General features: G+C 42.2%; 1 protein-coding gene across 1 annotated transcript in view; it reads right to left on the reverse strand.

The window, feature by feature from the left end:
* The window catches only part of antxr2a (ANTXR cell adhesion molecule 2a), a 61890-nt gene that overhangs the window by 40021 nt on the left and 872 nt on the right, over positions 1-20997 (reverse strand). Inside the window, exons 2-12 of the mRNA XM_064296656.1 lie at positions 18713-18784; positions 14978-15049; positions 13883-13964; positions 12649-12753; positions 12186-12254; positions 11768-11848; positions 8447-8507; positions 8241-8336; positions 7304-7373; positions 2791-2869; positions 2003-2098 (exon numbers count right to left, since the gene is read on the reverse strand). Coding sequence (XP_064152726.1) covers positions 2003-2098; positions 2791-2869; positions 7304-7373; positions 8241-8336; positions 8447-8507; positions 11768-11848; positions 12186-12254; positions 12649-12753; positions 13883-13964; positions 14978-15049; positions 18713-18784 — 883 coding nt within the window. The remainder of the gene's footprint in view (positions 1-2002; positions 2099-2790; positions 2870-7303; positions 7374-8240; positions 8337-8446; positions 8508-11767; positions 11849-12185; positions 12255-12648; positions 12754-13882; positions 13965-14977; positions 15050-18712; positions 18785-20997) is intronic.

Here is a 20997-nt window from a genome sequence, read left to right on the forward strand (position 1 = left end):
TGCGCACAAGATTTACTCCCATGCGAGGCTCAGGCGAACTCAAGGCCAGCTCAAAATCAAGCGCGGTTTCCTAGAACGCCGGACAGGAGAATGTCGACGTGTCAGTTTTTCAGTCCCTGAGCTGCAGAATGAATTGGTTGGAGAAAATTATGAACTAAATTCGTACCAAATGTGTCTCTGGCAAACACTGGTTGGCTCGACAACATGGTTTGAAACTGGTGTCGCATCAAAGTACAAAAGATTAAACTTTCTATGCTGGAGTCAAAATGCATCATTAATGATACCGGTTCTCTTAAAAAAATATATATAATATTTTCCCATTTATTTTCCACATTTTGACAATAAAAAAATAAAAAATAAACCTTCTGCAACCGCACTAACTGCATCATGCATGCACCGGTGTATGGGTGGACACAGACAGTGCCTATGGACCACTTTTGGACACAGCGGGAGAGACGATTCACACAATGATTGAAAACGAACACTCCGCTTCCTGTAAAGAGGGAGTATGCCGAGTTGAGTTGTGATTGCACCATCTAGTTTAAATATTAACAACACACACATGGTCCTCCTGTTCTCCAAGTCCCCCGGCGGGCCAAAGCAGCCTCCCCGCCACCAAGGCAAACACGGCCGCATCCAGAGACGCTGCAGGGCGTTTACATTTTAATGCTTTTGTTGGTTTTCCAAAATATGCTCTGGTCCCGTCCTGGCCGGGGTCCCACCTGGTTCTCAAAGAGAAGCGTATTGCGTTGTTCTGCTCCCGCCACGGCGACGCTCGCCAGGCTCGGGCCCGTCGCGGTCGAACGCCGCGGCGGTTCTGGCAGGCCCGTCCGCAGCCGTCACCGCGGCCTCGGCGGCCGAGCGAAAGAGGCACGTTGTCGGCGGCGTCCGTTAGGGTCGCAGCCTTCGACGCGTCTCAGCCGCCGTCCGGTAAATATTCACGCATCACCAGTAAGGACAACAGATGAGTTTCAGACCAAAAAAAAACCCCACCAGATAGGAGGTTTATTTTGGAATAGGTGAAGAAACTGCATCTGCACAGGCAGGAAGCATGGAGTTACTGCGAACTGCACAGTTGATATTGGACAGCTATATCCTGTATATATTACTACATTCCAAGCAAAGTAAACTTGCTGTTCTTCACTGTTCTTCAGTGAAATTATTGTGAAATTATAGTGAAATTGTCTTGTTCTTTTTAATGATTTTTTTTTTCTGATTGCAACACTGCTTTGTTTCCATACTTCTTTCCAATCACTTTGTTACAACAGTAATCTGCAGAAATAACAATTAAAGGTGCTGTAATTTATTGATGGTTAAATATATTCTTTGTGTCTTCTAGCTTCGTTGTCTCAGTGCTAATTATTTTCTTGCCAGGAAATTGGATGCAAGTGTTTCTTAGCAATGTGAAGCAGGCGGCTCAACAAATGTTTCCTAAGAGGTTATAGGAAACAATTGAATCGTAAATAGAAGCTTGGCGTGATGTGAAGAGGCTCAACATCCTGTTTCAAACCCTCACTTCCTCTTTGTGCTCTTCACACAACTCAGAATGTAGATGTGTGAAGAGCACAAATATCACAGGTCTAAGAGTCATGTGAGATGTACCTATAAGATGTTGCATCTGTACAATGGTGCTCCCAAGAAAAAAAAAAACAGAAACACTACCAATTTTACCTCAAGAATGAGTAAGCGGTGAACATTCAAACCATCACTTGTGTCAGCAATATTAGCTAAATATATTAGCTTCATAGATGTGGGAATCAACCTATCTTTATAAAACGCTTTGAAAAATGACCAGGCAAGGACTCTGTACAGGCATGTTATTACGTTCATCCTTAAAAGGAAGCCTACCAACTGACACAAAGGTTGACATCATTGTTCCCGGATGCTGAAACGGTAATCCGGTAGGACATACGGAGATTGCCAAATGCTCTTGCGAGAAGTGACATAACAAGGTGTTGGGATGAAGAAAGAGCAACCTTATTTTCCTGAGAGAAAAACTCACCACGGTGCAGCAGAGAGGCCAGAACCACCACATGAGGGCCAGGAGCAGCAACAGGAGCAGCACCAGGAACACAATTGTCACAGCCACCCCGTTAGACTGAAAAAGGCCACATGTCAAAGTCATGCCTAGCCTGGCCTAGTCTCGTTGAGTGGACTTCATTTCTGGTCCTGGCAGGACACAGGGTCTGTTTATGCCTCAATATCAGCAACCGATTCAGACCCAAGAAACCAGGTGAGGTGAGTTAACTGTGTAATCGACTGCTTTAACTGATCAATTAATTGTGGAGGAACAACAAAAACCAGCAGACCCTGCAGTCCACCAGGACCAGGAATGAAGATAACTGGTGTATTACTGCAGATTAGTGCCTGTCCATTCTCTCCAAACAGCTGCACATGAATTGGCGTACCAAGCTAGCAAAATTCATCAGACCAAAATCCAATCTTTCCTTAGTTAGGATGAATCTGTGAGGTTAGCATAGTGCATCTTCTCCAAATCTAGTCTTTCCACTGGGGAGACACTGGAAGCTCCAACAAGCAGCACTAAAAAAGTGTTTTGCTAAGACAAGGGCGAGGTAACGGCCTTTATTGAAGCTATTTACAATATCCCTAGTGACTGACAACAGCAATGCTCAACAGTCATTAATGTCCTGTGACGTTGTCTATTCTTACCCAAGTGATCAACGAAAGGTATTCTCTCACATGTTTAACCCCGTGTGCTAAACATGCTAAAGCATGACGTTAAAGGTGACCTTTCAGATCTAAAGGAGCTGAATTCATTTTCATACTTACGCATGTGGTAGCAGTGATGGTGAAAGCGCTCGAGATGAAGGACTTGCCGTTGTTCAAGCTGATCAGCACATCTATAGATCTATCGAGCAAGAGAAAAGGAACAGCGTTGATATTGACTGACGTTAAATGCCAGGTGTCATACACTCACTGTAGCTAAGAAATAAAAAATAAATGTTCCCTCTATTAACCAACCAAGTCAATGTATTATTTTATAGACCAAATCCAAGACAGAACACTGTTTGGGGTCTTTATAGACAAATATCTCGATGAGCTTAAAATTCTTTTACTATTGCCACTTAAAAAGGACACGCTTTTAACGTATGACAACAAGACAGAGAAGATACATATGACTTATTTATCAAGGAGGGAACCAAAATGGGTGCAATTAAAGCACTAATGATGAACGGCACAGCAATTTCCATATGTCAATTATAGGGAATCCAATTACCTCAGGTTTAATGAGAGTCGAAGACCAGGAAATAGAACACTTCAATGCCCTCAAACCCACCCCCACCCCCACCCCACTCCAAAAAAAAAAAGATGTAAAAAATAGGAAATATGTATAAAAGACTGGTCTATTGTCTGACTGTGGTACTGTGCAGGAGTGCTCTGAGAAGGATTATTCCGGAATAATAACCAGGGAGGTAGCTTTGCTTTGCTTTTTGCCCCAGGCGTTGCCGTGGGCCCCTCTGCTCCCAAGAGGGTCAAGTAGAGACTGGAAACTACGCCATTTGTCCTTTGCTTCCTGATAAATTAAAAACTGCTAAAGCTCATTTTTAATTCGCTCGGGGACTAGCAACACAATAAATTGGCATGGCAAAAGAACTGAAGGTAGTTTTTGTTTTGTTTTTTTTTTTTTCTTTTGTTTGTTCAAGAGCCATCTTTGCAATAAAAAAAAAACAATTTGTGCCGTTGCACTGTGCTTATCTCTCCCTTCCCAGCATGCACCGCTCTGTAACCTGTTTGCCATGGGAAGAGCCGCAGAAAAAAATAACAGCATTGTAATGAGATCTGATAAACATTCATCACCACTTCCTTGTTCAATAACCATAATACATTAATACGTTGCAAAATGAACAGACGCCCTCGCGGCTTCTTGCAGACGTAAATGGTCAAAAAGCTCATAAAACACAAATGTATGTATACCCAGTACCCTGGGCTGCCTGACTCACCATCTGCAGAAAGCCTTTACAATTTCCTGAATGTCACCCAAGCAATTCTCTTGAATAGACGAAGGGAGAGCCTAATTAATCTGACATCACCAATGGATGACTATGGTGGGCAAACGGTCACTAAAGGAGGGATTTTAGACAGAGAGAACGCTGGGACCTGCCAAGCGACTTGTATCAAATACTCTCTTTGCTTTGAGACATCATTGGGCATTTCTGATGCTCCAAGCCCCATTACAGACAATGGGGCAGTAGCAGGTATGCCATCAGACAAACTTGGTCTAGAGCATATATACTAAAATGCAAACAGGTGGAGCACAAAGTCTCACACATGGTCTCACACATTTTCAGTGCTGCTCCATGAAGTTACATAGCTAGCTCTCTTAAACTGTGAAGGGCGTTCTGTCTTCACGGCTGTTGTATGCCATTGTCCTATGCTTGAATCATGACTTTACTAAATATACAGCCCCACACAGACACAACAAACATAAATCCAGGTCTTTGAGGCCAGGTCAAACAGTAGGCCAAGGTAAACAGGCACACGCCATTTAATGAGGCGAGGATAATCGCCTCTCAGCCAGCTCCTAAATATACACAGTAATTACCATTTATGAAATATGAGCGCTGAGAGAATAAGACAACAACATCCAGTTTGTGGACCAAAGGTTGCCTTTATGGGGGCCAAGAGACAGAGACCACAGCCAAGCGTATATGGGAAACAGTACTGACATCTATGTCACGGGGCCAGATATGAACAATAATAATTATAAAGGCATGTCAATTTATGGCCACTTAAAATGTCAACCTATTGTACTGTAACTTCAAGTCAAGTGATACTTCATTGTCCCAATTAGGGATATTCATTTGTCTGCTGTTTCCATGCCATAACAGATACATAAACATGACAAATCAACACAGCAACCATAATTAAATTATGATTATAAAACCTTTCGACTGCTGGATTAAATGAGTCCCTATATCTCCTTGTGCGTATTTGCTTTGTAGGAGATGAAAATGAAAGGTCTGAATAATTCAGTTTTTCCAACATAAGCATGGAGTCATTACAAGCTCTTTCGAATGTGAAGATGCTGTACAGGCATCAAAGGCCAAGAATAAGGAGATCAAACCGTGACAAGTGCCGAACGGCAACTGAGAAAGAAAGAAAGGAGGAGAATACCTGGAAGCCCGTTTGATCTCTTCTTTAAGCTGGTTATCCAAAGGAAAGTCAAAGGCAAAGAATGCAGACTATAAACCGTTTCATTTTTAATCCCAGACTCATCTTCTCACTGAGCAACCGCACGCCGTTCAGCTATCAAGTTGTTCTTCCTGTTAGTCTTTGATAAGTTCAATCGAACTGTAGACGTACAACATGGGTATCTGAGAAAAGGTGCAGAGGTTGAGCCACAATGGTGGACGACCAACGGTGTGAGCGACCGCATTCACGCGTTACCTTCACACGTCCACGTGCGTCGCTAGGCGATGGAGGACCCCGAGCTTCTATGGGTGAGATTGATTATTGATGAGGCTGCAGGCTCAGCCCACCGTTACTGTGAAAACCTGGAGGTGAGGGAAAGGTGGCGATGGAGCAGAGGCACTTAACCTTTACAACCGCCGGTGCGGGAGGCCGGGGTGGGGGGAGGGGGTGGCTGGGGGTGGGGGGGTCACTAACGGTTGACAGATGCCGCCGCCCTTAACTGACGCGGCAGATGTCACGCCAGACGAGGCCCGGTGACGAGCGCGCTACATCGCCGGTCCGACCGGGTTCCCCCGGCTCCAGAATGTATGCGCAGTGCTGCCCCCACCCCCCCACGACCCCCACCCTATCGCGAGAACGCCTACAAACTCTTCCCCGAAACACAACGGCTACGGACGAAGCGCAAACGCCTTCGAAATGCGGACTGAAGGCGAGAGCCGGGCGGCAACGGACAACAGAGCATCCCGTCGTCGACACTCAGGAAATCGGTGTGGGGAGCGGGCTTCCGCGCTCTCCACAGTCGTGCGGACGGAATACGGCGGCGGCGGTGGTGCAGAAGCGGCCAGATGGCCCGAGACGAAGCCCTCGTCTGCTCAGACGCTACGCAGGTGGTGCGTGCGCGTGGACCGTCGGCGCGCGGTGAATTATTTAGACGGGACCGCAGGACAGGGAATCGCCGCATCTGCCACGCATCCCTTTAAAACCCTCCACCAGATGTGTTTATTCTCTGCTTATACCAGCTAACTACTTAATGGGTCGCCGTCGCCAGCCAAGAGTTAATTAAGCGAGCGCTCGGAACGGTCGCCGCGGAGACGAGCTCACCCCGCCTCTGCGTCACGTAGCGCGCGTCTACTGTACACTGTACACAGTCATTAAACCCCTGAACACAATCCGCCGAGTAACATACATTACGTAGCACTGCAGGACCGAGCTAATAACTGGACTTACGTATGATTATTTAACACAAGAAAATAACAAAATAAAAACATGAGAACCTGTCACTGTATTCACCTTTGATTACTGTCAAGTCTGCTTGCAGTTTCATCACTGGATGAACATGATGAAAACGGGTAGAAACCACTACCATTTACGCTATTCCAGTCATTTAAGTATCAGTAGTGTGAATTATATCAACATATACATAATGCATTAAATAACTGTTCCCCTGAGCACCCTTGAATTATTATCTCCAGATATAACTTTAAGCCTTTGAAGAGTAGGTTTTTTGGAATGTTTTTACAAAATTTTAAGTCGGTGTTCTAGAACTCAATTGCTAGCAACATTCTAATCACACATTTATGATCTTACACTCCAAATGGTTAGAAAGTAGGGCAACCCAAGCTTGCCCCCAAGTTTACATCCCAGCAAACGCTAAAGAGTCTCTGCTTCCAGAACCAGGAACTTTAAGTGGGTCATTCTCAGTGTTATTCTAGTGTTGGCAGGGATTTTTAAGGTCAAGGCACTGTGCCAAGCAAACAGGCCCAGTTCATAGAACAGCTACCTCATGAAATTGCTTCTATGTTTTCGCTTTTCCCATCGTGCAGTATAGACACTCCTCTCTACATAACACTGCTTTGCAAGCTTAGCCTTACAGAGCATATGGCAGCTAAAAGCTGTCACTTTTCTGAGGAGGCTCGCGCACGCGGTGCGGAAACCTTCGGCGGGTCCTCGTCCGGCTTTTAGCTTTTACGCACGCCGCCGCGCTATTAAAGGGAGCCAGGACACGTGGCAGCCACGGGAAACTCAAACCAGACCGTGAAGCGGGGACTGCTAAAAACCGCTGCCCCCTAACAGACCCTCACAGAGTCCCGCCACCGCGCCCGGATCTTTACGACGGTGCCGCGAAAGCTCTCCGCGGCCACTTACTTACTTTCCCACTTCCTGCAGCACCGGCGCCGGGCAGAGCAGGTAGTTGTGTTTCACCACGGTCGGCTTCTGGCCTGGCAAATAAAAAATAAAATAAAAAAGTTTGAGTGTGCTGTTTGTCTGCACTAAACCTGTTTCCAGATGCGTGTAACGTACTGTACAGCCGCAAGCATGGGTCCTCTACAGTAACACGTGCAGACGATCTAAACAATCACAATTTTGAAATACATTCCAGAAAATGATCAACTTGGTGTGACCACCAGCATTTTCATTACAGTCCAACATGGGGCCAGAGGATTTCACTATATGTCATCAAAAGCAGCACCGGGAATGGTTTTATTATTTTATTTTAAAGCCTTCTATGAAAACTATGGGATTCTACAAGTTGGAAGGCAGGACAGAACCATGTGCTTCCCATCTGTGTAGAATTATTTTAGAGGCATCAGTATGCCTGAAAACAATCTCGAAGTGCCCTGCTTCTCTGAGGTCCAGCAAGGACAGTTGCTTCTGGTGTCTTAAAAGGAAAAGAAACACATGCCAGCACTGAACATGACCAGCAGAAATAAATCTGTTAGCAGCTTCGTCCTTTCTTCATATGAGCCTCCACTCTGTTTGAAAAGAAACTGCTTTTCTTGGTTTATGGTGCAAGGATCTGGAACAAAAACTACCCCGCAGCAGCTGATTCAAAGCCTTGTACCTTAAGTATCATCGAGGTTGTGGAAATATTTGAAGTCTGCAGCTGCTACTTCCTTTAATTTTTTTTGTGGCAGATAACTGCTGTGTCTAAGAGGAGGGAAGAGAGAAACGGCCTCATCGTTGTGGACTGCCAGGTGGGTCCACAGCCAACCACGGCGGGTCACTGCGTCCAAAGTGGTCGATGTAAACCAGGGGGCGTTTCCTTACGCCGAACGGGCGCAATGACACTCCTCCGCGACACTTACTGTAGGTCTGCTGATCGAGGATGAAGCTGCAGACGATTCCTTCCGCGCTCCTTCCCAGAGTGAACCCGTTTCCTCTCAGCACAATGTCGAAAGACTCTGAAGGAGGGTCGAGAAAATGGGCGCAAGGTACAATTTAATTGTGTCAATCAGTAGAAAAAACCTCATCGATACAGGACATGCAGTGTGACCCCCCCCTCCCCGCTTACCGTTCACGCAAATGCTGGAGGGTTCCACGCTTAAAATCTCAGTGCAGGACTGCTTTAAAATCTGTTCAAAAACAAAATGGTATCGGCACGTCATTCAGTATCATAACGAATGCATCATACATCTGTCTTGTCCCTTTCAAACATTTATTAGGATGCTACAACTAAGGTACCTGCAATATTTGTTACATCTAAGCACTACTTGTCACTCAGCCAGCAAAAGAAAAAAAAATAATGATTTCATTGGAAGGAAGCGGGTGGGAAACTATATCCATCTTTATGGGGAAATTATACAAGTCTATTACACTCTCCAAGTCTATTAAAGTCTCCAAGCCGCCATTATCATATAAACAGGCCCTTGCGATCCACAACCACACACAAGGACTATCTTCTATTATCAGATAAATCCAGAAACGGCGAAGCTATGTAAATATCTGTACAAAATCGCTTGAAAACGAGCATATATGGCATTTGGGCTGTTCACAGGGGCATGTTTTACAAAATGCAGGTGGAAAAATAAAATTGAAACATCAATGCATTGTAAACACACCTAACACCACAGATTGACCAGTACGGACTCTATATGGTACGGCCTCTAGGGTTATATGGGTGTAATATACTCCTTTTTAAGGATTGTTGAGGCCTTTTGTTTGGGTTTTAAAACCAAGTTTTCTCACAATGTGCTGCTAAGCCAAAAACAAGGCAGCAATGATTAGAAAGTAAATTATTAAATGTAAGAAAGCTAATTAAAAAATAAAATAAAAATGTCCATTAAGAGTCAAACAATGCCACACTGTAATACCTTAGTAAGTTTCATTACTCACTTTTTAAAACCTAAAAACAACAAAAAGTACTCTATGTACTGCAATCGTAAAACATTAAACAAAGCACTATTCATAAAGGATTGTAATACAACAACATAAGCCTAAAGTGCTTGGGAGTGGTCCCGATATTTTCGAAAACTAAAGGCATGTAAATAAAGCAAACAAAAACCTGGCTAAAAAACAAAATCCTGGCACACACACGTGTGCAATGTTTGCCCTTAAATCACTCGGAATTGAGTGTCAAGAATTGCACAGATGATCTGAAATCCGAGAAATCCGACCACGGAGAAACGCAGCGCCAACTGTTCCTGTGTCCAGAATTACTAATCACTAGAGAATGCCCCGGATTCCTCTCACAACTGAATAACAAAAACTGCGTCCGACTCTCACTTCTGCAGAGCACACAGGCTTGCTTTCAGGGGTTGTATCCATGTTTAACCCTTTAAAAGGTGTAAGATCACAAATATGTGATTAGAGTGTTCCTATCTGAACATTCTAAAGTGGATGTAACAATCACTACTGGTAACTGAGAGCAATGGAGTTGTAGAACACTTACTTAGAATTTTGAAACAACATTCCAAACATCCTACTCTTCAAGTGGTTACATCTACATCTGTTGCCATTTAAGACTGAAAAATGACAAAAGAAAACACATAGTGTAGTATATTTCCACCAACATCCTAACACAACACACAGCAGAAAAATGTCTCAGTTGCAGCCTGCCTTTTCCTAAGGAATTATGATTAAATTTCCAGGTTCACGTGATGGTCCTTCATCAAAACACCAAACCCTTTTTAGCCTCTATGGAAACAATATTGAGCAATAACCAATGTCCTGTTCTGATGTAGCTACATCCAGGCAACAGGAAAGGTATTTATATATTTTCTACCTTCAATGCATTCATGAAAGATCTTCTGAAGGACAAAAATATGAAAATATGAAAAACATATAACAAATAACAACAAAATATGAAAGAGAATTCTCCAGCTTCCTGAAGGCCGGACAAATGCAATGAGCATTACAGTTCACAAACTGCTCCTGGCAGAGGACTGTTAAAGGAGTTCAGGGAATGGAAAGTATCAGATGCACATTGGCAGCCATTTTACGTAGGAAGAGGCCGCTCCAGCAGTCCTGCATAAATATGGTGACAGAGAACTTAACCCCCCGATCGCTCCACATATCTGTCAAGATGGCGATTTGACAGTTTGCGACCGACTGACCACTCATTTTATTGTGGGCAGTGGCTAAATATTGTCCTCTCTTCAAGCCAAGTCCTTGATTTCTTTATTTATTTGCTTAGTCTTCCATGCCTTTTTTCAGCACAGGGCCGATTCAATATGAAGTAAAACAGGAGAGGAACTGTGATTTACGGGATTATAGCAACCACATTTTATAGAACAGTGATATATGACAGGTGAATTAAACTAAAAAAAATTAACTGATCAATGCAGCAAAGGATTATCACCCTGCAAGTCACACTGTAATTAATGCAAATTAATTCCAGTGTGGGATGGGAGAAAAAGTGTAACTTAAGGACACTTGCCAAAGCTAGGGCATTCAAAACTAATCTGACAACTTCCCCCTCAACACTCCGAGGAAGATACTGTACTGTAGGTAGCATAACAGTGAAGAAATATGTGAATTGGAAATGAATATACTGGAGGCTTTTACAGTATGCCACCCATGCCTGTGTATGAATAGCAAAAAACTAATTCAGAAATTCACCCGTCACAATGACAGGCCGACCTCATAACAAGTAATTCATGAGGTCATAACGGGTTTCAGAAGCAACCATTTTGCGGTTGTCCACGCTGAAATATGTGGGCCATATGTCTGAGGATATGAGTGCTCTCCACATAAATTATAAAAAACAATAATGCCACAGACCCAAGTTTAATTAGAAACTAAAAATATAACGTACACATTATATACATCAATTAATCATCGCCTCTTCCACATTCACTGCGCAGAAGCGGGGATACAATTCCGACAGGCTTAAGCCTCTACGAGGACAAAAATGTACGCAGCCATAGCTTAATGTATTTATAAAAACCATACAATATGACCAGGTTTGCTTGTAACCCCTTGGAATAGTGTACTCGCTGATGTCATATAGACTTTGAGGGGCGGTCTTCAGAAAGCATGAGGCGAAAGTCGAGCACACTGAACGATGTCCAGGCGTAATTCTTGACATCTGTTGTGTGAAGAGGATTCTTTTTTTTCTTACAGCACATCCAAGATCAGTTGGATGAAAAAATTAAAGCTCCTTGGGAAGATTCATTTATGCAAACGATTATACAGAAATGACTGGATTCTTTTACCAGGAAAGGGCATACTGTATATGCATATAAAAAATGATAAATAAATAAATGCAGATGTTTTGCCTAAAATATGTTAATGAAGTAGTCTTACTGAAGTGGTCTCCTCAAATTCACTTGACTCTTTGTCAGTGCCAAAGTCGTTAACACAAGCGTATCCACAAAAGAGGCATTGAACTCACCGAATTGACGATTCCTTTGAGAGCTTGAAACCCGCCTTTAACGGGGAATACTTGCTCTTTTGTGTCAGCAACATCGGCGAGCTGTCGGAAAGCACGAAGACAGCAGTGACCAAACAGAAAAGAAAACAAACCAACAAAAAAAAGTCTGAAGCACCAAAAAAATATATAATTAATCACAAAAAAAACACGTTTTGAGAATGAAGTTCTCTCGTGTTTATAATGCCAGCTTTGGTACGGAATTATTCGGCTTTGATCATATCCTTATGCAACAAGGAACAGGAAGCTGAGTCATTTAAGCCTTGGAGCTGTATTTTTTATAAAAACATAGCAAATGGACTCAACGGCTCTGAGGAACATTTTGACCAGGAAAAAAAAAAAGCTTGGGAAACTGGACGAGAAAGCCAGGCCGGCCTCTTACCTGCGCCTCGTCGAAATCCTTCACTCCGACACCGTACACCCTCGCGCCATACTGTCTCGCAGTGTTGGCCTTCAAGACAAATGCGTGCAAAAAAGCACAGTGGGCTGTCATTAAAAATGATCAACGGTGAAGAAAACAACACAGAATATCGGAATGTGTATCAACCTCTATGTTTTACTCGCAATGAAATGCTCGCAATTAAGATTTAGCTTTCTCGTTCATGGACACTTTTTAGCAAGTGTGATCACAAGATTTACTGAACGAATGTGTTTTTTCCAATAAAAAAGTGCAACCACATTTCTCTGTCAGTTAAAGCACGAGGGTTGACGCTAACCCAGGCTGTAGCATATTTATGGATGTATTTCTATACATTGTTCTGGTTTGACCAGGTACATTTTGGGGAACCTGCATGTCCCATAGACACACAAAGACGGTGGACATATTCACACAAGGGTCATCTTACCTCGTCTACCGTGAGCTTGAATAGGTAAGGCTCAAGCTTTCCATCAGTCAAGGCAATAATAATGCTTGAGGACTTTGTGGTCTGCGCCTTCATTTGCTCCGAAGCCTAAGTGCCAACACATTGGGGGAGGGGGGTTGTGCAATTTATTTAATTTAAATGAGACAATCCCTTTGATTTTAACTTTTAGAATTCTTATCTTCACCAACCGAGTTGTCGAGTGTGTTGGTGAAGATAAAAATGCTGTTTTTGAAAGAGAATGTTAACACTGGCATTTCTTTTTCTGAGAAAGTTAAGGGCATGTACCGATTGCCCTTTATGAAAAAATCTGAACACATTTTCATTCATATTTTCACATATGAATGAAAATTTCCAATTGCAAAATAAAACATGTGACATGAAATCATGTGAAATTCCACATTTTCACGTGATCGATTTTTTTTGTGAACTACACTTTTCACCTGAAAACAAACCATGTGACATAGGTTACCTTTTCACGCTCTCATCTAATAAGTGGGATTATTTTTACAGTGTGTACTCTTCACATGTTGGGTGTTCACATGTGGTTTTACAGTAGACACATGATTTTTGGACACGTTGTTTTTGAACACCTGATTTTTTCGTAAGGGTGTTCTAGGGTCTATTTACTGCTAGGATACAGGATTACACAGGAATGTTTACCTGACCAACTATACTCTTATCTGACTCATAAGATATAAGAACACAATCATGTGATCTTTACCTTTTTGTCACGACAATAAAACAATACAGAAGAGCTTACAACAGGAAGAACACAGGTGGGACTAGAGTCAAACACAGTAATCATAATTTCATTATTTCATTGTACAGAATGCATATCTTCATTTTTACAAAAATCTATTCCCAATGTTGTACCAGTAAAGCTGATTTTATTGTTGCTTCTGTGAAATGCATTTAATGTATCATTCCTGCAAAATAAAACATTCACTAACGTGTACATATAAATCAATTTCACATTATTTATGTATGATATAGTACATCAGGAAGGCTAATCGATATCTTTACTTTGAGTGCTCATAAAGTAAGTGACCATTGCAGCAATTGCAGTGCTCAGTCAAATTATTTCCATTCATTTTCTAGCAGGGTCTGTAACGGGTTTCTTGGATTTTGCCTTCCATTGAAAACCCAGCTAAGGCACGATTCTGCTTTTATAACTACAGCACAATGAGAAACAATTCTGCTCGCTGCGATCGCCTACCTTTTTAAATCCTTCGTGCATGTACGTCTCACCTGCCGGCTTCACTTCACTCAGCCGCCGTAAACCCTCTTGAATTTTGTCGCTGAAAACAATTTTATCCGTTAAACAAAGTTAAAAGCCAAAGACAAATAGCTGTGATTAAACTAGCAAGCGGTTGATGCATTTCGCATCTGTGTGCAAACTGCCAAATAGCTTGAGTATGTCTGTACTTTTTACCAATTGTGAACAAATAAATGAACAGAACACACTGCTTCTGTGTATCTCATGGTTACTCCAGTTAAAGTTAACACATTTACATTACAGAAATGCACAACCCTTCCCAAGGCCATCAGGTGCTGGGTCCAATTAGAGCACTCATTTCCAGTGCAGTGGTGCACCCCACCTTCCAGAATTAAAACCGGATGAGCCAGGAGCAACTGCATCTGGCAACCCTGCAGGGTGGAGCATACCCGGCAGTGATGCTGCTTAGGGAGGGAGGGGTTTCATGCGGGAGGGTAGTCCCCGTCTCAGTGTGCAAGAGCAGGTCCTTGAGTCATCCAGGTGGCTGCGGCCTGCTGCTGCTAGCCGCGCAATTAACGCAGTCCTCCAGCGCGTTGCCTGCGCAGCTCCACTGCCGGACTGCAGCATGAAAAGCAGCTGCAGCCGGCTGCGCAAGTTTCTGAGGATACACTCTGTGCTCTCCAGAAGTGATAGAGAATGTGTTACAGCCAGGCCCAGGTCAGACCGAAACATGAAATTAAGGTAAAGTGAAATGAAAGCGAAATGGCTTATGGGAAAGGCTATTGCAAATAGGCGATTAACTCTGGTCCCTAAATGCCCAACCCAAAGCAACTAACTAGACCCTATCTAGTCTTCAAAGGTTGGCCGGGTTTGGGGCGGCTTTAAACGGTGAGCTTTGTGACACTAAGTCTGAGACCAAGAGACTGAATAGCGCACCGAGACAGTGATTTTAAATTCCACCCACAGCCACCTACAAAACCAATAAAGGAAAAATAACAAAATAAGGATTACAGTGATATGCCAGACTAGAGGAAGAAAAAGTAATGAGTAAGGAGGAACAAACTGAGGGGAAATACCCTCATAGCTGCACTATACCTGTCTCCAGTGAGGGGCAACATGAGCTCAGCCTTGGTGGAGAAAACTATGAAGGACACTCTCATGCTTGGGCTGCAAAAAATACATAAATATGATTACACAATGGTGCTAGCTTAAATTATTTATTAGATGTGACATATCATCAATGTACCATCCTGAGGAGAATGTTAACTCTTTAATACTACTCTTTTCATTTGTGCCTCCCTAGGACCTGAGACATTGGACCCAATAATTCACCCATGGATAAGATGTTGTACAAGTGACTGGATCATTGGATACATACAGGAAATGTAGCATTAATGATACAAAGAACCTGGGTACCATGTCCCCCATTTTGAAATGTAGTTTGGTAGTGTAGTATACAGTTTAATTAACTAGTCTTGTAACCTAAAATTTGCAGGTTTGATTCCAAAGTAGGAGACTGTTGTTGTGCCCTTGCCCAGCTGTATAAATGGATCACATGTCAAAAATACAAAAGATGTGCAAGTCGCTCTGGAAAAAAGCGTCTTGTAAATGCTCATATTGCCATGTAATGAAACGCAACCATAAGCACAGGCATTTAACCACATGTAAAAAAGCCATAGAGGGTATGTGCCACAGACTGTATATTTGACTGATCTAATTATAGAAGAGGACTAAAGTGAGGTGGGCCTCTCCTGGAAAGGAAGGATGTGATTAATTGAAAAACTGTCAGGATGCGAGCTGTCATGGTATGATTCATGCCGACACAGAGGCACTTCCTGTCGTATGTTATATTTTTGTTCCAAACACTTCTATAAAATGCTCTGGGGTGCCTGTGTAAAATACTAGCTGGATCGCTAACTTTCCAAAGACTGTGACCACTAACAGTCTATTTATTTTTAGTGACTCGCTACTACTGAAAACCTGTTTTTCTATTTTTATTGTATTCAGTCTCATACCATGGCATGTTGTGCCATGATCAGGCTTGGAAACGTAATACCATTATACATTATTTTAATAACTATGCATATTAAGGACTGTACAGTGGCTCTTCTTTGTTGTCTCTCTTGACCAAGAGGCTAATATTTTCTATGAATGTATCACTCCTAGTTATATCTGAGTTAAACTCGGCTACATTCGTGTGGCTATTTCTGGGTTGCCGTTATCTGTCTGCAGTAAATGAAAAGGAGATGCCCCCATGCAATGAAGCATGATGAAATGCAGCTGTCGGGTAGAGCAGAGAGCTGTGGGCCTAAGAATGTGCCTTTCATAACACCATAACAGGGCAGAAAATGACTCATTACATCACCTCTTTTTTTCAGTGTAACGGCTGATCAGCCCTTCCTATGTAGAACGACATCAAACGCTTCTAAAGCCAGTTGCTTTCTCATTTATGGCAGAAGACTTTTTTTTTTCCTCAACCAATCCAACAGGCTTGCCTTCAATCAACATTTGTCCTTTAGTTTGTACTTTCACACTGACAACTAACATTGCTTTGCCTCTGCTAATGAACGTATTTATGAATTTTTTGTATTTGTTTGTGTGTTCATTTGATAAGTGCACATATCAAGTCCCTGCCATTAATGTTTGCTACGTTTTTGCTCTCTACCGCCACATTGTAAGGCATCTTCATAACAGTTTTCTGTAAAAAGCACAAAACAAATAAAATTATTTTGATTTGACTCCATTTAGAATGTCCTGCAGAAAACTGTAGCCTGGATTAAATCGGCATTTGTTCTGTTGTGATTATTTAAGTTTAATATTGACTTAAATATAAATGCACGTGTTCGTTTGTCTGCACAAACACCATTTGGAAAGTTCAATGATCACTCTAAATGAACCCACAAAACCATGTTTAAGAAAAACATTTGCCTCTATTTTTAAGTCAGAGTTAAGGTCAAATATTGATCGAATCCAGGCCACAATCTGTACTCGTATAAATAAAGAAACAAGGAAAGAAACAGGATTATTAGCAGGGATAAGCCAATGTAAATTGACCCGGTGCCTTAGGAGTACGAAACGCAGTGCCTACGCATGTGCTAATGTCCGAATTCTACTTTTTCCAAAGCAATTTGCGGGCGGGAAGTGATGGAGATCGCCTTTTCTGGACCAACCTCAGCACTTCTGAGGCGTCTGAGCATAAGGAGCGGTGCTGCTTCTCCTCACCCACAGACGAATGCTGCAGCTGCGATCCTCCCCCACAGTTTCTGCACAACCTTTAAGTGCCATGGCCAGATTTGGTAAGGAGAGATGACAGCCAGCTCATTCCAATCAACATTCATGTTGGCACGTTACTTCTCTCGAGGCGGCAGAAAGAAAAAAAAAAAAATCCCGAGCCGGCGATTTACCGGCTTGTTTCCCGTTTGCGATAGAACTTTTCTCACGTGTGTTTCGCGAGACAATTTTTGCTCGGGTGTGAGCAAGTTCAGTATGGAGACTGAGAGATGCACGCAGCCCTGCAGCCCATGAATTTACGTTAAACGCGGCACTTCTGCTGCCTTCCCAGATATACCTGGGGGACTACCACTGTTATTTTACAGCCCATTGGGAACTACACAGCGTGAGTGCTACTTCCTGGTTGGGATAATAAGTCTCCACCACTTCACTGAATGTGGGAATGTTGGTCTATTTTGGCTCTAGAGTGTATTACACAGTTATAGAACTTTAAATGTAATCCTAAGATTTCACCATTCCTTTTAAGACATAACAGAAGCCCACTGGTTCAACCCTGTTTAAGGCCTTATACTGACTGGGAAAACAAGTTTTAACCCTTTGAAGACTAGCCTAGTTTTTTTGGAATGTTTTTTTTCAAAATTCCACATCAGCATTCTAGAACTCCATTGCTGTAACAATCAGTAGTGATTGCTTCATCAGCATTAGAATGCTCACTTAAGAACATTCCAATCATATCTGTGATCTTACACCTGAAGGGGTGAAATATATACAAAATGAAATTAACGGATATCTGAATTTAAGACATTCTAAATGGTACAACAGCAGACAGTTACAGTAAATCAGAAGTGCACAGCAGATTGTGCTTGCTTTCCTATGGTCGTTCTTTACTGTACATGATCTGCCTCTTCCCTGTTGCATACAGAACGTGTGGTTATGGAGCTCCCCAGTACAAATGGCCATCCTCACAGCCCAGAAGACTAATCCTCTCTGCCACCCACTCCCACCTGGTCCCTCAGCTATTTTCTCCAGCAAACCAGTTTATTTTGGCTGGGTGGCCACCGTCTGTACTGGCACACACATTGAGTCAACGTTACGTAAGTTCAAATTCATCTAACAAATATAATTTCTTTTTTTCCTCTCTTTTTAAGATACAGGGAATTTGGATTTTTGGTGTCATCTTTATTTGCCTATTTTAGGTGTGTGTGTGTGAGCATGTTTGTGTGTGTGTGTGTGTGTGTGTGTGTGCATGTATGTGTGTTTGTGTGTGTCTGTGCACGAGTGTGTGCGTGTAGTTTAGGTTTGTTCTTAATGGTGCTCTAGACAAAATTGGGACAAGATATTTTCACAGCTCACCACATATGTGGGTTTGTGTCCACAATCCTAATTGAACAAAACCAAATCGGCCCTTTTTGAATGCTGCCTTCATTATTTAGGAATATTTTAGAATATTCAACTACACTTAAGAAACATGTGTAAGGCAATCTGGCTAACACATTGTTGAAATAGCAGTTCAGTCAGTTTACTTCAAAAGGAAGTTTTTGCCTGACTTCTGTCCAATATCCTTCATTCAGCAACTGTATATATTGAAAGGGTACTCACCTCACAAAACGATTAGTGAGCTGTTCAACAAATCCATAGATCTCACCCCAGTCGTTCGACACACTTCCTGATCTGCAATACAGAAAATAATGGGTATAGTCATTCAGAGAAGAACTAATACCACTCTAAACTACCTCACCTGAAATGACCCCTTAGCAAGCCTTTGCTACAGGTATCAATGATGAGCTAGAAGAGCAGCATCCTACCTCATAATCGAACCTGCAACACCTTGGTTACAGGCCCAGTTTCTTGACGATTATAAAACACTTTTGTCTAGCAAGGGTCTAAATAATGGTCACAGAGACTCAAAGCTCAAACCTCAAACCTGCATTGTTTTCTGAAAGGCATCTAGGACTTTTTTTATTATTTTTTTTTTTTACCTTGGTCAAGTTGGCCAAACCAAGGACTAACAATACCAAGATATCACATACCAAGGTGAATAATCACCTTTCAGTATAAACAGCCACAGACTTATCTGAAAGAACATCTATGACATGTATTGCATGTAATTTACAGAGAGAATGTGTACCGGGCCAAAAAGAGGCTGTTTTATTGGGGGGGGGGGGGGGGGGTACATTCGATTTACATCATGGAAGTAAAAAAAACAAAACAATTTAGTCCATTTAGTCCAACCATGAGAGAGACTGCTGAGTAAGGTCTGCCATTTATCAAACATGTGTCTAACTGTGGTGTGTGCTGCTGACTGTGCACTATGTGATGCATCATTTTAACCCAGCGTGTTTTGATGTGATACCCCAAGACTAAGTACTTTTTTGGGATGTTTTTGTTTTTATAAAAATTCCAAGTCAGTGTTCTAGAACTCCATTGCTTTCAGTAACTAGTAGTGATTGTTACATCGGCATTAGAATGTTCAGTTAAGAACATTCTGATCAGATATTTGTGATTTTACACCTCAAAGAGTTCGATGGGCGAGAGATGAGCAGCACTAATTCAAAGATATTCTGCCGCTCTTCATACCAGTCTAATTACTACGCTGCACTTCAGAACATGAACTTAGTTCACGTCATTTCCACTGATGACTGCTGAAAAGGACATACAAACCTACACACACACACAAATCCACATATGCATACTATACACACACACACACACACAAAACTAACCAAAATAGCACATATTAAAAACACAGAATCCAAAAACCCCTTAATACACATTAATTACATTCAGAGTAAACTATCAATCGCTATTATAGAACCGTGGAGAGTAACTAAAATATGTATGACATGCACTGAGCTCAGTAAGGCAACACGGCCTAACTGGACACCTCGTGTAAAATATGCCCTTGAGGTAATGACTGGGGGTTAATTAAATTAATAATTATAGTTCAATGTATGTGCAGAGAACATAAAATAGAGCCAGGCCATTAGGACAATTATCTCTTTCAGCTTTCCCCCCTCACCCTCTCCTTGTACAAAGTCAATGAGATATGTTTGGAAAGAACAAAAAGGTCACATTGAAAGTGTACTGTCCAACCACATGGAGGGCACCCCGGGCAAGTTGAATGAGTTCGTGTCTTTACTACACAACACTGCCGTTTATATACTCGTGTCAAATCTTAGTTTGTGTATCAAAACCTTTGCTAATTGCCCTGGAATTCTCCCATGATGCTTGAATTATAAGCAAAATAATCACAGAACGCGTATGCTGTGCAGTAACTAATCTTTATTAAATGCAAACAATTTGTCAAACAATGAAAACGAAAAAGACAAATAGGCTATTTGAACTCGGAAACACAAAACCTTGCAGAAAATTCCCGAAATGTGTATGGAGCCGGTTAGAGGCAGCACAAACACAGTAGGCTATCTCAATCATCATCCTGTAATTTTATAATTATCGCACGGGTGGAGGTCTTAAATCTGTAACGGTCCAAACGTCCAGCTAGCAAGGAGAAAATACAGCCAGAAAAAGAAAAGTCTTCAAGTTTAGACATCGGGCCAAGTTGCATAGGAACGGGACATCGCAATAAAAATACAGACAGGCCCCTAAGAATCATCACCTTTTGTATGCACCCTCAAAAGGAGACCATTCTGTGTTAGCATAGATGACGCTAGCTACACAGCAACAAAGGAAGTAACAAGTTTAAGTCTAACTTGTGTAACTTCATATGTAGCCTAAGTTATGTACCAGATTTTGCGCGTTTGGAACGAGATGCATGTAACCAGTAATACTGTCAATCATTAACAACCGATAATTGCCAACCAAAGTAGCTTGCTAGATGCCTTCAGCTAATTTCAGTGTATCATTAGAACATCTGAACGCCTTGA

This window comes from Anguilla rostrata, chromosome 10, assembly GCF_018555375.3.
Source record: "Anguilla rostrata isolate EN2019 chromosome 10, ASM1855537v3, whole genome shotgun sequence".
Taxonomy (NCBI): Eukaryota; Metazoa; Chordata; class Actinopteri; order Anguilliformes; family Anguillidae; genus Anguilla; species Anguilla rostrata.